Source organism: Zosterops lateralis (assembly GCF_965231275.1).
Source record: "Zosterops lateralis genome assembly, chromosome: 20".
In the NCBI taxonomy this organism is placed as follows: Eukaryota; Metazoa; Chordata; class Aves; order Passeriformes; family Zosteropidae; genus Zosterops; species Zosterops lateralis.
Window position 1 is genome coordinate 9,995,637 of NC_139780.1, and position 16,523 is coordinate 10,012,159.

General features: G+C 53.9%; 1 protein-coding gene across 5 annotated transcripts in view; it reads left to right on the forward strand.

Moving 5' to 3' along the window:
- The window catches only part of RALGDS (ral guanine nucleotide dissociation stimulator), a gene marked incomplete at its 5' end in the record, with an annotated part of 58,549 nt that overhangs the window by 39,505 nt on the left and 2,521 nt on the right, over positions 1-16,523 (forward strand). For 3 of the 5 annotated variants that reach the window (XM_083875834.1, XM_083875832.1, XM_083875831.1), the window contains 16 exons: positions 10,486-10,596; positions 11,009-11,202; positions 11,550-11,624; positions 11,771-11,964; positions 12,343-12,464; positions 12,588-12,803; positions 12,921-13,024; positions 13,362-13,446; positions 14,069-14,146; positions 14,242-14,328; positions 14,629-14,661; positions 14,814-14,935; positions 15,094-15,189; positions 15,336-15,537; positions 15,749-16,108; positions 16,237-16,351. In XM_083875834.1, coding sequence (XP_083731960.1) covers positions 10,486-10,596; positions 11,009-11,202; positions 11,550-11,624; positions 11,771-11,964; positions 12,343-12,464; positions 12,588-12,803; positions 12,921-13,024; positions 13,362-13,446; positions 14,069-14,146; positions 14,242-14,328; positions 14,629-14,661; positions 14,814-14,935; positions 15,094-15,189; positions 15,336-15,537; positions 15,749-16,108; positions 16,237-16,351 — 2,194 coding nt within the window. The remainder of the gene's footprint in view (positions 1-10,485; positions 10,597-11,008; positions 11,203-11,549; positions 11,625-11,770; positions 11,965-12,342; positions 12,465-12,587; positions 12,804-12,920; positions 13,025-13,361; positions 13,447-14,068; positions 14,147-14,241; positions 14,329-14,628; positions 14,662-14,813; positions 14,936-15,093; positions 15,190-15,335; positions 15,538-15,748; positions 16,109-16,236; positions 16,352-16,523) is intronic. The other 2 variants (XM_083875833.1, XM_083875835.1) reach the window with 2 other exon arrangements.

Sequence of the window (16,523 nt, forward strand, 5' to 3'; positions counted from 1 at the left end):
CCTCAGGCTCCTGCTCCAGCCAGTGTGTGTTTGTGAAATTATGTGTTTGCTTTGGGTTCACCTCTAGGAGTTGGAACTGACTTCAGGAAACCAGGGTTTAGCCAAGCTGGGCAAAGCAAAGGGCCTTGCCTGGGACTGGCAGGAGCAAAGCTCAGCTGTGGGAAGTCAATAAGGATGCTGAATAAGTCAATAAGGATGACTGGGGGGTTCAGGACCTCACCTTCCAGTTTAGGCTGAAACCCCAGAGATTTTGGTCAGACACCTGTCTAAAAGGCTCAGTTGGTGGCCTGCTGCAGGCAAGATCTGGCTGTGTGCAGTGGAGCAGCAGCAGAGCTGGCGAGCTGGGGGATATGACCTGGGGCTGATGGTGTCACCTCTAACCCTCCCATGCTGTGACCCCAGCAATCACTGCAGACTGTCCAGGGCAAGGCCAATGCCTAGGTTGATTTATCATCTTAAAGCAGCCCAGCTTCCCTCCAAATGGTGCTATCTGTTTGCTTTGGGTTCTATTTTGAATGGCTCTCTGGTCCCAGCTGCAGCTCTGCTGCTGAGGAGCCCCGTGCTGAGCAATGCGCTGGCGGTGCCCGTGGCTGCGGACAGTCACTGGTGACGGTCCCTGGGATTACTGGATTTCTAGACAATGTGGTTTACTCGATTCAGTCCCGGTTGCAACACTGAGAACTGGCACAAAGACAGGACAGGCCTGGCTGGTTCTTCCCTGGCAGTGCTGGGGTGACTCAGAACCTAGCTATGGATCACACCAGTGTCATAACAAACACTGATTCCCCAAGGTGCTTCTTCTGGGGGTAGCTCACAAACTCCATCCCTCTCAGTCCTCATTCCCACAGATTTTGGTGTGTTCCTCAGCAAAAGGCAGCTCTGGGAGGATGGGGCAGTTTGAGGCTCAACCTGTGTTAATCCAGGGAATATCAAAGGAAAGGAGTCAGGGAAGGAAGGCGGGCACCTCTGCCCTCTTCACATTGATGCTGCCCCACGGTCACTGCGCACTTCAGCTTTTTGGGTATCCCAGGGTGTGTCCCCCCAAAATAATTTTATTAAATGCGAGGGCGAGCTGCAGGAGTGCTCACCTATGGCTGGTAATCCCAGGGGACAAACGGGGCAGGGTGGCAGGAACAGATGAGTTGGGGTGGGGACGTGCCTGTACCGGCTCTCCAAGGTGCCCTGGCCGGGAGGAACAGGCACCTGTGTGGTGTTTGAGCTGCTCCGATGTGTCTGTGACCAAACCTGTTGTAATTCTCTAGGGGAATGGTTTCTCCCTTCTGACCTCCTGGAGTCCCTTACCACTTAGAGTGACCCTTACTTCCTTCTTTGACCCCATTGGCTGTGGTCCAGCTATGTCTTCCCTGACTGAGGGGCTATAAATTGTCTCCCCTTCCTTTGTTCTACCTCTTTCCCCCCTAGAATTTCGAAGAATAAATGCCCGGGACAAAGGTCCCGGGGAAAGGGCCTCTTTTGAGATCTCTACTTCGTCCTTAGTATAATTCTCTCCAAATCCTCCTAATAGCTGAGCTAGCTAAAGCCCCCGGGAGGAGGGCAGAAGAGTGAATTTATACACAAACCCACACCTCCAGTGCAGGGCTGAGGGTCTGGGGAGGGAATTCCTCCTCCCTGTCTGGCCACTCGTGTTACTTATGCCACAGGTCTGGCACACTCAGGGTCAAACCTCACTGCTGAGGCTCCCTGTGCGTGTGTTCAGGAGCTTGACAACAGCAGGATTTTTATCCTGTTCCAGTTGTTTTCTCCCCAGAGGTGCCAGTTAATCGTAAGATCTCATTTGCCTCAGCTGTGGAAATCACCCGGAGCTGGCAGAGCATCCCGATTGCACCCCCCAGGTGTCGGCTTGTTGACACCTGCTCACGTAGCACCTCCTGCCTCGCTGACACCTATTTAAGTAATACTCCCAAGGTGAGATTTTGTTGATTACAAAGCAGGAGTGCTCGCTCTTGCCTCTTCCACCTTCCCACGAGCACCGCGGGGAGGGGAACAAGTAGCGGGATGCCCTGCAAGGGGAGAACCTGTGTGGAGCCAAGGGGATGGCCTGAAACCCGCAGCTGGGCTGTGCTGGGACACGCCGGGGCTGCGGGTGTCAGGAGGAGGCTGGGATGAGCCCGGCTGATCCCGGGAAGCAAATGCCAGCAGCAAATGGAGGAGCCTCGCGTCATCCCGGCCGGGCTGGGAGCTGTAAGCGGAGGGCACGACCGGAGAACAAAGCCTCGCATTTATTCCCGCCGTCCTTTCACCATCAGCCCCTCTCTGCCTCCCCGCGCTGGATTGTTCCCGTATTTTCTCTGCTTCAGCTGTTTACTGGGTCACCCTGGTGCAGACACGCACACAAAGAGCGAGTGGCGGCCGAGCCTGTCCCCGTGCCACCAGCGCTGTGAGCCCCTCCGCGGCCCCGGGAGCACAGTGGTGTCATTGATCCGGCTGGCAGAGCCTGCCCAGGGCCAGCCTGGGCTGGGAGCAGGCAGAGCCCTCCCAGGCATCCTCTTCTGCACAGGCTGTGGCTGTGGGGTTGTGAGGAAGGGGCCCCAAAAGGTCTGGGCTCGCCGTTTTTGCCCGTGTTTGGTCACAGCAGGTTTGGTGGAGGGAATTCAGCTGATGGAAGGCAGAGTAAATACACAGATGGACGTGTTTATTTCACTAGGGCTTGGTTGTGTTCAGCTTATCTAAGCTAAGGATGTGTCTCAGCTAAACTGAAGTTAACCTTGTTCAAATGGAAAGGGAAGGGAAAGGTGCAGCTTCTGTCAGGGCAGAGTGTGGCCAGGCCAGGCCAGGTCATGGGTTTTGGACAGCCCCCAGCCTGGCCAGCCCAATATGTGCACCTTCAGAATTGCAGGGAGATGTGACTTTGCTCTCTTTTCCCCTCTGCAAGCTGCAGTAGGAGAGTTAACTGCATGTTTACATTTATGGCTTAACCAGGCTGCTTGGGAATCCTGTGTGGTGAAACTCTCTGGGAATGTCAGTGTGGGGCCAGTGGGATGGTTCAGCATGGCATGGGGGGCTGAAAGGCTCCTCCTGGGGCTGGGCTGGTGTTTTATACCTGGCAGTTGTGACCTTTGCTCTGCCCTTCCTGCATATCTCACCTTGCTCATGCCACAGGCGTGTGCCCAGGTGAGCATTCATTCATGCAGGACATGGATGTGCCAGGGCAAGGGGCAGGTTTGACAAAAGGAGCTGATTTTATTGCAGCTGATACTTTAAAAAGAATTTTTTTGCCTGTCTTGCATGGTGCATGGGCTGAGAGCTGGAGAATATTCAAGGTTTTGCACCTCTGGGAATGTAAAGACTTTTGTGAAGATGAAGCCACTTGCAAGTGCTGATGTACGCAAAGGACACACATTGCCCTGGAGCTGCCACAAGGCACAAGTCTGTGTGTCGTGGTGAATGTGTGTGATGCCAGAATTGACATTTTAGGTGTGACCATCCCAATCAGTTTCAAGGAACATCAGCTCTGAACGCCAACCTCATCTCCATCCCTTTCCCAATGCACCTGTCACCTCCTGCTGCTGCAGAAATAACATATTTGGTGCACCAGGGCCCTGCCTCAGAGGTGGAATCATAGGTTGGGTAGGTTGGAACTCTTCAGGACACCCCTTATGTTTTAATTCACATTTGAACAGGGCACCTGGGGAACTGTCATATTGCATGTGACTTCCAGGTGCTACTGTACACCTGGAAAAAAATCAATCAACTTCTGAACTTGTTTCAGTTATGGGTTTTTTTTGCAGATTTTTCTGTTCCATTTTGGTAAAATGCAAACCTTTTGTTCTGAGCTGAAATGACTCGGGATGAGCCACTCGATCTTTATTTAACCTCGCAGAGCAGTACCTGTATTAATTTTTTATGCATCGTTTTTCACCAGCCATGTCATTCTGGTTTCACTTCCAGTAATGCCTGGGGGATGTGGGCGAGTCGGTGGCAGAGCAGTTGCTCTGTGAGCGAGGGAGGGAGGGCTCCTCTTCCCCTCTGCCTCTGTGCAGGCCTTGGCTCTGGGCAGGGATGCTGCCAGGGCCATCACGAGCACAGGGCTCAGGGCTGTGGAGCAAGAGCCGGATCTGCTGTGTCGGCGGGATCTTTTTTTTTCCATTGACTTAGAGAGGAAGCAAAACCTGCTGCATTCAGTTTTCTCCGAACAGCTTGCGAGGGGAGCCCAGCCCAGCACATCCCCTGGGAGGGGACACGAGGCTGTCCTGCTCTGGTGGTGTTTCTGTGTGGGCTGCAAATGGCTGGTGGTCATCTCTGCTCCTGGGTGTAGGAAACACAGGCTTTGCAGTTCATCAGTCATCCCTGTTGTGGCTGGAGTTTGCTTTTCTTGGGGAGTCCCCCTGTCAGGCTGACCCCCCCCGCCCCCCCCCCCCCCCCCTCCCCCCGCCAGCACCTGCATTCCCCCACCTCAGTGGTCTCATCCTGCCCCTTGAAGGCTAGGGATGGAGTGGACATGCAGAGTCTTTGATTTCCAAACCACAAAAAGGGTGAAAAAGTCTCTCCATGTGGGAAGGCTTTTAGTTTTCTGTGAAAGCAAACCAGGAGCAAATGGAGGAGGAATCCTGCATGTCTGCTCTGTCTCGTTCCTGGACCTGAGCACTGAGCTCCTAATCCTGCTCCAGCCACTGACTCACTGTGTATGAGTCACAAGATGCCTTGTAACTGATCTGCCAGCTTCTCTTCTCCCTAAGCTGCCAGGGTGAAGAAAGCTGCCTTTGGATACCCTCTGCAACCCCCCTGGGTTGCAGACACAGGATCAGAGCTGCTCTCCATCTCAGGACCCACAAAGCCTGAGGGAGGAGGTGTAAGATTCCCACAAGAGACAGATATGGGGTAATGTGGCCTCTCTCTCCCTCTGTGCCCCATCCTGGTGCTGGCTGATGCACTGGCTCCAGGGCTGTTCCCCTTGGGCACAGCTTTCCATGCCAAAACACCTGGAGCTGAGTGTCAGGAAAACCCAGCTGTGGAGCCCAGCAAGTGATGGGGAGAGAACAGGCCCTCAGCTGTTGCCACTGGCCTGGTGTCCTGGCAAAACCACCCCTTTTTCATGGTAGCTTTAAGTTTAGCTTCTGGCCCTTTTTCTCTCTTTTTTTTTTTTTTTTTTTTTTTTTTTTTTTTTTTTTTTTTTTTTTTTTTTCCTGTTTCCCGTTTTGTTGCTGAGTTTTAATGGGCTCTTGGAATCAGTCCTGTTTTGAGGCAGCTTGGAGCAGGCTGGCAGGAAGGCAGAGAGTGTTGAAAACCCAAAGGAATAATGTCTTTCTGCATGGGGAACAGGGGCTGAGTACAGCCAAGCTGTGGCAGGGGACTGAGCTCCATCAGCAGCAATGGGAGCACTCAGGAGGAAAGGAGATAGTGGGAGATCAACCATTCCAGTGCCACCATGACCATGGCTGGGATGATATTTTGGAGCAAAAGTGCTCCTGCCCTCAGTGGGGCTGCTGTTCCAAAGGACATGCTGTGAGCCACCAGCGTGGGCACCTTTCCTTCCCCTCCAACAGGGGATGTTTGTCAGCTTCCTCACCGCTTTGGGGTAGTCCTTGTAGCCTTCCTGAGCACAGCCAGGGGAAGGAAACTGTGAGTGCCAGGAGTGGCTGATCCCTGGAGGCAGAGCTGTGGGGGAACAGTCACCACAGGGCTTTTTGCCTGGAAGTCCCCATGGGGAAGAGTGTTGTGCTGCGTGTGCTTATTTTGGATGGGTAGGACAGAGGGTGCTTCTGCTTTTGTGGTCTTTATCTTTGGTTCACAGAACTGAGCTTGTTTTCCTTTCACTACCCGGGGTAGTGACTTTTTTTTCCTATTTCCTTTTACATAATGTCGTACACTTGAGTTTGCATAAGAGGTCCCAAAGTCGCTGCTGTTCCTTGCAGGGGTTCAGGGTTTGCTCCTGAGGGTGAAATGAAGGTATTAACTGGGGGTTGATGTCGGCCACAGGGGACATGGGCTGTGCTGGAGCTGTTTCCTTTCGTTTCTGAGAAGGCTCATTTCCTGTTGCTAGTGGGAAGGGATTATTCTGAGAAGGGGTTGGGGATTGTAAAGACCAAACTCCCACTTGCTGTTTCTGGCTTTACCACCTTTCATCGGGTTCTTTTGAGGTTTTGCAAGCACGGAGCTTCAATGGGAAACCCCTGGTGACGTCTCTGAGGCTCAGCTCTGCCTTTTCTTGTTTCATTAGCCAGTGGGACTGTTAATTCCCAACAGGCACACATTCCTGGCTTCCCACGGGCAGGGTTAGTGTCTGCTCCTCTCCTGTGGCTGGTAGCAGCAGCCCCTTTGAAATTACAGTGCAGAGATCCTCTCTGTGCTGCTCTGTACCTGTCTGTAGAACAGGCATTTTGTGTAACTCCACTGAAAAGGGAGCAGAGTAACACAAATATCTTGATTGTTAAACCAGCTGTGGTCCAGAGAGCACCAGCAAAAGCACTTTAAGCAGTTGTGCCTCCTCCACGTGTGCTGAAATTAATGCCTTTTTCCACTAGCAGTTCATTATTTTTGTGCCTGTGGAGGCCAGTGCACTAACCCAGGGCACGCGGGACCAGAGCTCTTAAGACCTGGTAATTGTTGGGTAATTGTCTGTGTGTAAGTGTGGGGATGCTGCCTGCTCACACTTAATCCTGCACTTTGCTCCTGTCTTACTAAAACCACTTTTGTGACTGAGCTCAAACACTTTCCAAAATGCAGAGCCTGAGACAATGTTTTGCTTTGCTGTTTGACTTTTGCATTTTCCCCTCCTTTCATCTGTCGGGAAGAGCCGAAGGCAGAGTCCCTGCTGCTGCTGCTCTCTGCCTGGCTCTCAGGGTCCCTCACACCCTTCCTCCAGGCTCACAAACCTTGGCTGCATCTTAGAGCTCCTTATTAATCCTCTGTGTGAAGACGTGAGGTTTGACACCACACCGAGTACAAGAACATTCACCAGAGAGCAGAAGAGTTTATTGCATAGAGCAGGAATTCCTCCCCGGTGTAGTCACAAAAGCTTTGAACCATCAGTGGGAGCTCCAGGGCTGGCTGGAATTGGAAGAGGTAGTCCCCAGGCCCAGGGCAGCCATCTGGTGCAGACCTCCCATTTCATATTTCAGGGAATGAACTCCTGCAGAGTTCACTCACTCCTGCTTCTGCAAAAGCCTCTGCTCTGCACGACTGGGGAAAGTTAAACGTAAGGCTTTTCCTTGTGCCCCTCCAGCCAGAGGCCTTTTTCCTGGTGTGTGGGGAGACCAGGACTGCACACTGAGCTGGAGAAATCCAAACCTTCATTTTTCTGTGTCTTCCCTTTTATTGACGCCCATCTTGAAATGTGTTGGATCTCACTTTCTGGGCTGCCAGGTCCCACCTGTGTGAGTTCGGTGGAAGCTGCAGATGCCATAACCATCAAATCTTGTTGCAGATGTTTAAAACACTGCCTGGGCCTGTTGGATTCACCCCTTGTGCCAACAGAAGGGGCTGTTCACCTGTGTCTCACCCTCAGGCTGAGGTGGAGAAAGGTTGGTGTGCTGGCTGAGCCTGACTCATGTTCCCTTCTTCTAAGGGGCAGAATATTCCAGCAGATGTGCTGGGCAGAGCAGTGACTGTTGCAGTATTTACCAGCACTCATCTGTCTCTTTAGAGACCATTTTGAAGGCATTCAGCTTTGGTTGGAAATGGAAATCCTGGTGTGAGTGTAGGATTCTGGGTGGCTGGAACAAACACAAGCCACAGGTCAAGGTTTTGAGTCCCTCCCTGTCCTGCTCCCACCTCATCTCATCTGCAAGGGGAGAAACGTGTGCTTGGTGCAGGTGTTGGGATGATGACTGTAGATGTGCTTGGTGCAGGTGTTGGGATGATGAGCCTCCTCTGGCTCTGTCCTGCCGCCGCTTTTTTTGCTCTGTTGGTTTTTGACCAACGCACACGGAATGCACAATCAGCATCTCGAAGGAGCGGCTGCAGGAAAGAGGAAGCTCACACAGAATATAAATAGCCAAATTTTAGAATGTCTCAGTGTAGCAGCTCTCCTGGCTCTTGGCAGGAGCCTGCAGAGCGCTGGGAAGCTGCGGCCTTCGTGTGTGGTTTGCAAAGGGGGAACTTTGGGGGATATCGCACAAGTCAGCAAGGTGAAAAATGAATGAATCTGACAGTCCTGGATATGGGAAGGAAATGAAATTTGCTTCTATGCACATCAGAGTGGGGTGTATGCCCTGCACGTGACATGAAATGCAGAGTGAAAACCCTGCACAGTTGTGGCAATACTTTCCACTGTAGTTGCACAGCAGCTGCCAATGATTCATGGGTTGATCCTGAGGTGGTTTTTTCCTCCCATATGATTTAATTTATGAATTTAATTGCATGTCAGCAAGCATCTGATTTTTCTTGATATTTTCATCTGGGGTTTACAACTGCCCAGCCAAATCTCTTTCCTGAGTTAGACTGTACAAAGCTCTGATCCTGCTGGACCCAGAGCTTTCCTCTCAGCTTAAATGGGAGGTACACAGGGGTAGGGCTGATGTGCAGGTTGGATGATGAAGGCTGGGAAAGAGCCCAGGACAAACTGGGAAGTGTTTCCATGACTTTTATTCTTTTTTGTTGGAAACAGCATCTAAAGGTGGAAGAAAGACAACTTGGCCAACTTGGTTAGGTGCTGCCAGTGTAGATGGTTGATCCAGAGTGGACACAAAGCTTTGGCTGTGCTGGCAGCCCTCTCCCAAGGTCGTGCCAGTCCTCCCCAGGGCAGTGTACTTGAACACAGATTTGTGCCATAATTTATCCCAGAGCACAGAACAAGAAAGGGACAGGTGCCAGGAAGGATGTTTGGTGTCTACTGCTTCATGTGGGTGCTCTCAGAGTTGGTCTGGAAGCCAGTGAACCCTGAGAAAGGCTCCTGATGTTCACAGCAGAGCCTCACAACTCCTTGAACTTCAGCAAACCAAACCTCTCCACAGTCTGGCATGAAGTGAGAAAAGCAGGTTCAGCAGAAAGTGAAAAAGTCAGTAACCCTGCCCAGGGGGTTTCTCTACCCTCATTCATTACAACCATGAATGAGAAGCATTTTCAAGCTTCCCCTTAGTCTTTGAGCTGGTTGTGCTTCCCTGCCTTGGTTCCTTGTGATTGAGGAAGGACACATTCCTTGAGCAGGGTGTGATAACAGAGCAGTGACCATTGCTGTGGTGGTGCTGATAAAGGAGGAAGGTTAAAGAGTGTTTGGGTGCACGTTGGATCCATCAGCTCAGGGATGTGTGGTCGTGTTCTGCTCCTGCCTTCTGAGGTGTGCAGCCTCTTCTGAGCCTGGGGCCCTGGGTGTGACTGTCCCCATGTTCACAGGGGGCAGTTTAGAGGAGGATTTTTTTGCAGGGAGCAGCATCACTTCTGGGGATTCATCCTAAGTCTTTTCATGGCAGTTTCTTCCTCAGTGAGAGCTGTATTGTTGTCAATGCTCAGGGCTCTTGGAGGGGCAGTTGCAGGGAAAGCTGTGGGCTGGCTCTGGCAGGAGAGGTTTGTCCCCTGTGATGGTCACCTCCCCCTCTAACCAGCTTACTGCTTTTGGGCATTTTCTCCATCTGCTGAGCTGTAGGTTTTGGTGTGTGTTTGTCCATGTCCTGCCATTTGGTGAGGGGGATGGAGGGCGGGGGAGATCCCTGCAGTGTTTAAAAGGATCTGGATAAATCTTCTTAAGGGAGGCACTGACTCAGCAGAGCATGGTTAGGGAGGAGGAGGAGGGAACCAAATTGTCCTTGTGGGGCTGGAGCTGCTGCTGAGCCTGTAGTTGGCATGTGGTGCTGGGGGAGGTGTGTGCCTGGGGACCTGCCCTGAGAAGCATCACCCCTTCCTCACCAAATTTTTGGTGCTCTCCATCCTCCAGAGCAGAAATGGGAGCCTTGTAGTTGGGTGTCTGTCACCCAGAGGTTCCTGAACCCTGTGCCCAGACAGGTCCTGCCTGTGCCTGATCCCAACCCTGGTGCAGATCTCTGGGATATCCCCCCAGCTTTGAGCTTTGGATTTCTGCCTAGTGTCTTGGCCAGGGCTGGTGGGCAGCTTGGTTGGACAGTGATCATTTCTTAGGAAAGTGCACCAGGGTGCTTGGTTCCTGCAGGGACAGATCACGGAGACTCTGCTGAGACCAGGAGCCAATGTCACCTCACAGGAAAGGCACAGGCTTGGGGAGAGGAGCAGCCAGGGCTGGGCACTGCGCTGTGCTGTCATTGTCCCTTTCCCTGCCTTGTGAGGGGTCCTACCTTGCACTGGAACAACCTGGTTTTGCTGAAGGGCTGAGACATGGAGCCAGGGGACATGGGACAGACTGAGAGCAGCTTCCCAAAGCCCTGGCTCCACTGTGGGCAGGCTCAGCTGGCCAGACACACTGGTGTCACCTGGTATGCATTTCTGAGCGCTTGAGGGAGACTGACTGCCAGCCAGCTGCTGCCTTTGGCTTGCTGGGATCCCTTGTAGGAGCCACAAAAGCATCTCTGCCACGCTTTGCTCTCCTTATCTCAGGGTGTATCTTGTCTTTCCATGCAGAGCTCCACACAGGAGATTGGAGAAGAGCTGGAGGATGGTGTGATCTACAGCATATCCCTCCGGAAAGTGCAGCTCCATCACACGGCCAACAAAGGGCAGCGCTGGCTGGGGGTAAGCTGGGGGCTCCTCCTGCCCACAAGGGAGGATTCAGATCTTTCCCTGCCTTGGGAATCCTGTATTTATTTGGGAGCAGGGAGTGAGAGCAGCTGTTGCCCTCTGCAGCACAGGAAGGGGCATGGGTGTCACAATCTGCAGCCCTATCTTGAAAACTAGGGCAACTCCAATTTGTATCTAGATTTTGGCAATGCTGAGGCCTTTCCTGGGTTTTTCCAAATGCTCTGGTCTTCTCAGCTGGGTTGCTGGTGTTCACTGTCTGAGGAGACTCAGCTTTCCTTTCCCAGCTAGGAGAGCCTCAGGCACTGCGGGAATTCCAGCCTAGACCTGAACTTGTGAAGCTGCTGGGAACACTTTGCACTTGATGGTGTCTGTCCTACTGACCTCTGCTCCTGTCCTGTCCTGGCAGTTTGAGAATGAGTCCGCCTTAAACCTCTATGAGACGTGTAAGGTGCGGACGATAAAAGCTGGGACCTTGGAGAAGCTGGTGGAGTACCTGGTGTCAGCCTTCAAGGGCAATGATTCCACCTATGTCACCATCTTCCTGTGCACTTACCGAGCCTTTGCCACCACCAAGCAAGTGCTGGACCTGCTGCTTAACAGGTGAGGCTGCCCTGAGCCCCAAAACACAGCTGAGGGTGGCCAGAATAGCCCAAGCATCTTCCACCTTGGAGGCTTGGTGGCTTCTCCCATCAGCATGAAGGTTTTGGGACAGGGCAGGGAGGACACAACATCCCAGAAACCTGGAGCTCTTCCACTGAGGTGGCCAGTGCTGGCTGCTTCCCTCTTCCTGTAATGGGGAGGTTATGGCAGAGGGAGGAGAGCAGGACACTGTGTAGCAGGTTCATCCTGACCCGTTGGTGGAGCTGGGGCTGATGTGGAGGGAGAAGAGGCTGCTCTGAGAGGCAGCTGAGTGCAGGGTGCTCACTGTCTCCCCTCTGCCCCACCAGGTATGGCAAACTCCACGTGCAGGCGAATGGGGACCATGCCAGGCACACTGTGGATGAGAGGATGGAGCTGAAGAAGTAAGTCTGCCTGTGCTGTGGTGGCTGTGCTGGCAGCTCTTTGGGAGGGATGTGCTGTCCCAGCGCTGCTCCAGGGCTTGTGGGGGTGTGCACAGGTTTCTCCAGGCACCTGATTCTCTTTGCCCGTGTTTTCTCCCTTCCTGCAGCACCATCTCCTCTATCCTGGGGGCATGGCTGGACCAGTACTCGGAGGATTTCCGCAAGCCCCCCGACTTTTCCTGCCTCAAGCAGCTCATCTCCTACGTGCGCCACAACATCCCCGGCTCTGACCTGGAGCGCAGAGCCCGCATCCTGCTGGCGCAGTTCCAGCAGCAAGAGCAGAGCGAGGCTGAGGCAGAAGGTGGGGCTCTCCCCTGGCTTGAAGGGGTCATTTGGGGCTGCAGGTGGAGGGAATGCTGCTGGTTGGCATCAAGGGTCTCCAAAACTTGAGCCATGTGGCTGAATACCCATTAGCTGTTTGCATGAAGGTACACTGGGATGCCAACCCAACTGCAGCAGGAGTGGGATTTCTAAGTGGATTAGCTAATCTGTCTTTAATCCTCTGTAGACACTTGCACCCAGGTTTAAAATGACTATCCTTTTATTTGAGCCTTGTTGCTGGAGGTGTCAAGCCAGATGGGGATGAGGAACCCAGGAGGTGGGGTGTGGGTGTTGGCAGGGGGCTGGTGTGGGTTGGTGTGGACACTGCAGTGCTCAGCCTCACCCTTGTCTCCTGCAGCTGTGGACCATGGCAGCTGCACCTTCCAGCTGGTGGAAGAGAATGGGGTCGGGGATGGGAAGCCGGATTTCCTCTCCTTCTCCCCAGAGATGGTGGCAGAACAGTTCACACTGATGGATGCTGTGAGTAGTCACCCACCAGCTGAGTCAGTGGTGCTCTGGCACAGACCTGGCTCTTCAAATCCCTTTTTCCTTCTGGCCCCCAGAGAACATGAGGAAACCCTTCTCCATCCCTTTATCTTCCAGGAGCTGTTCAAGAAAGTGGTGCCTTACCACTGCCTGGGTTGCATCTGGTCCCAGAGGGACAAGAAGGGCAAGGAGCACCTGGCCCCCACCATCCGTGCCACAGTCTCCCAGTTCAACAGTGTGGCCAACTGTGTCATTGCCACTTGTCTTGGGGACAGGTCCCTGAAGCCACAGCAGAGGGCCAAGGTGGTGGAGCGGTGGATCGAAGTGGCTCGGGTAGGACAGCTGACCTCCCACCTCCACCCAAGGGATGAGCTTTTGCCATGCTGGAATACCAGCAGATCCTCCAGCTTTTTTTAACCCAATTCCTGTTATCTCCTTGTCTGCCCTCAGGAGTGCCGCATCCTGAAGAACTTTTCCTCCCTCCGGGCCATCCTCTCAGCCCTGCAGTGCAATGCTGTGCACAGGCTGAAGAAGACCTGGGATGAGGTCCTGAGGTAAGGAGCTCCTGCAGGGCTGGTTCTAAGGGGAAGAATGTGCCATGCCACTTGAATGTGTAAATAGGATCACCTGAGCTCCAGCATTGCCTCCTGGAAGTGTGCCCAAAACCCAGAGACCAGTGTAAAGTGTTGGGGGCCTAAGGAGCGTGAGGAAATAAAAGCATAATCACCTCATCCTTCCCTGTGAAACATCTTGGAGTAGCTCCCAAACAGCAAGGCCCAGCTGGAGCTGAGCATAACTGGGGTCATTTGGGCAAGCAGAAGAGGGCCCAAAGAGGAAAGAAACCCCATGGTGGCAGCACTGCTGACTTTTCCCCTTGTTTCCCCTGAGCAGGGAGAGCTTCCGCACGTTCCACGAGCTCTCCGAGATCTTCTCCGATGAGAACAACCACTCCCTGAGCCGGGAGCTGCTCATCAAGGTAGGGGCAAGGAGGATACCTGCATTGCCCTGTTCCTGGTGTTTCAGCCACAGGGATAAAGCCCTGGCAGAGCTGCTGGAGTTGCAGACATGGGTGCAGGCAAGGTGTGCAGGCAGGAGTTTCAGACCAAGGCTGGAATTTCTGTTTCTCTGCCCGAAAGTTATTACCTGGAGCTGCCAAAACAATTCAGGGGACAGATAAGCACTGGGATGGGATCCAGAACACCAGGTGATAGCTTCTCCCCAGAGGGAGCTGCATGTTAACGGTGCAAAGTCCTCTTGATTCTAGGTGGAGTGGTGGAGCTGGTGAAAGGCTCCAGCATAAATGTCCTTGTTCCATGTGGAGCTTCTCCACAGGTCCCAGCCTAGCTCTGGGTTAGGGACTGAGAGGAAACAAAATGCAAAAGGGAACAAAACATCCCATTAGGGAGGCATTTATACAGAAATGAGAGCAGCAGCTCCTGTTCACTAAGGCTTTCTTCTCTGTGAGCCATGAAAAAGCTTTGATTTCCTCCTCTTTCCTACAAGGAAAGTTATATAAATGAAAATGGATGTGTATTTTAGCTAATAGGTATTAGTGCCATTTCCCACCTGTGCTGATCCCACCTCTCCCCACCATCCAGGAGGGCACATCCAAATTTGCCACCTTGGAGATCAACCCAAAGAGGGCTCAGAAGCGGCAGCAGCAGCAGCGAGAGATGGTGAGTCTGGCAGGGCTGTCCCTGTGCCCCATCCCCAGCAGCAGCCTGGGCTGGTCCCAGCTCTGCTGACTCCACTGTCCCTTCTATCCCCACAGGGTGTGATGCAGGGCACCATTCCCTACCTTGGCACCTTCCTCACGGACCTGGTGATGCTGGACACAGCCATGAAGGATTTCCTGGATGTATGTACCTCCTCCCTGTCCTCCCTCTTCCTCCCAGAGCCTGGGCTGATAAAAGGAAGGCTGGTCCCCCGTGTGTCCTGTATCCCACACTGCACATCCTGTATCCCACACTGCACATCCTGTATTCCACACCACATCCTGGATCCAACACTGCCCATCCACCTCTGTTCCCAAGGAAATGGGCTACTTTTTCTCAGCAGGGTTACTCACACTGCAGTGGCAGCAAGACAGCGATAGACAGGAGTGGGAGCAATATTCTTCTGCCTGCTCCATACTGACCTTTGTCTCTTTCTTTTCCAGAGTGGGCTGATCAACTTTGAGAAGAGAAGGAAGGTGAGAGCTTTGGCAGCTGCACGGCAGGGCTGACCTGGTGCAATCACAGGCTGTGCCAGTCACTTTGGGGCTTGATCCCTCTCCTTTTTTAACTTTGTGTTCTTCAGTTTTGGGGGAGGGGATTCTGGTCTCATGGCTTCCATTTGCTGCAGGAGTTTGAAGTCATCGCTCAGATCAAGCTGCTCCAGTCAGCCTGCAACAACTACAGCTTCACACAGGAGGACCAGTTTGTGGAGTGGTTCCACAGCCTGGAGCGGCTCAGCGAGGCCGAGAGGTGAGTGAGAGGGATTTGGGGCTGTGCTGGTGCCTCGGGAGGTCCCACTACTCATTTTCTCTGACGGCAGTAGCTGTCCCATGCTCCCCTCTCTGCTCTGCCTCCCTCACACTTGGTGGCAGCACAGGGAGCTCAATCCCTCCTCTCTCCCCTCCCAGCTACGGGCTGTCATGTGAGATTGAGCCACTGTCAGAGTCAGCCAGCAACACGTTGAAGGCCAAGAAAAACACCGGCATCATCAAGAGATGGAGCGAGTGAGTCCCTGGTGGGAAGTGGGGGACAGCATGGGGCATCTCTGGCTGGGCACTGCAGGGCACCAGGATGACATGGCTGCTGTCCTGCCAGCCAAATGCACCCTTACCCTGCTCCCTTCTCACCTGCCCCACCTCTCTCCTGGCAGCCGGCAGCCACCGAGCTCCGAGCCCTGTGCCAGCGGCAGCTCCCACTCGAAATCCTTTGACCAGCTCAAGTGTGGGCAGTACCTGTGCAGTGGGGACGCCACCGACTCGGTGAGCGTCACCTCCGCCGGCTCCAGCAGCTCCGACGTGGAGGAGATCAACATCAGCTTCATCCCCGAGTCCCCCGACTGCCAGGAGAAGAAGGTACGTGGCAGCTGGCAGGGCCCAGGAGTCCCAGGGCCGGTGTGGCCATCGTGGGGGGACTGTCCCACCTCTGCCCTGGCGCTGGGGCTGGGAGGAGCAGGCGGGACCCCAGGGGCTGCTTGGGAGGCCCCTGCCCTTGGCTGCTCTGGCAGCACGGCAAGGCTCTTGTGCCTCCAGTGGCTGTAGTTGTGTCGGTCCCCCATTGTCACAGGTCAGTGAGATCCCTCTGGCCTCCCTCCCCCAGCGCTGGTACACCCCGTCTGTGGCCGATGGAGAAGCTAAACCCACTGTGTCCTCCGCATCCCCTCTCCTCCCTGCCCTCCAGTTCTGGGAATCCACCTCCCTCTCTTCCCTGGACACGTCAGGCATCGGCTCAGGCTCCAGCAGTGCCTCCTCCTCCTCCGTCTCCTCCACACCGGTGACGGCCTCCCGCACACACAAGCGCTCGGTCTCCGGCATCTCCAGCTACTCCTCACTCTCGCTGCCCCTCTACAACCAGCAGGTCGACGACTGTTGCATCATCCGAGTCAGCCTGGCTGTGGACAACGGCAACATGTACAAGAGCATCCTGGTTAGTAACATCCCCAGGGAAACACCAGGGAGGGGTGGCTTGTCCTGCGCAGATATGGGCATGGCGCGTTTTGGGAGGAGCGGGAGGCTTCAGCAGTGTTCTGAGCTCACAGCACTCTGTGCTCACAGGTGACAAGCCAGGACAAGACCCCCGTGGTTATTCGCAAGGCCATGGCCAAACACAACCTGGATGGGGACCGGCCTGAAGACTATGAGCTTGTCCAGATCATCTCAGAGGAGAGAGGTGTGTGTGTGTGCTGGGGTGTGGGGGCTTTCCTGTGGCCTGGGCAGCACCGGGCTGGCGCTGGGATGAAAGGTTGACAGCAAGAGGGGTCCCAGCACCTGGGGACAAACCTCAGCCCCACTCTGGTCCCCTTTCAAGGAAAGGTCACCTGACTGACCCTCATCCATGTTCA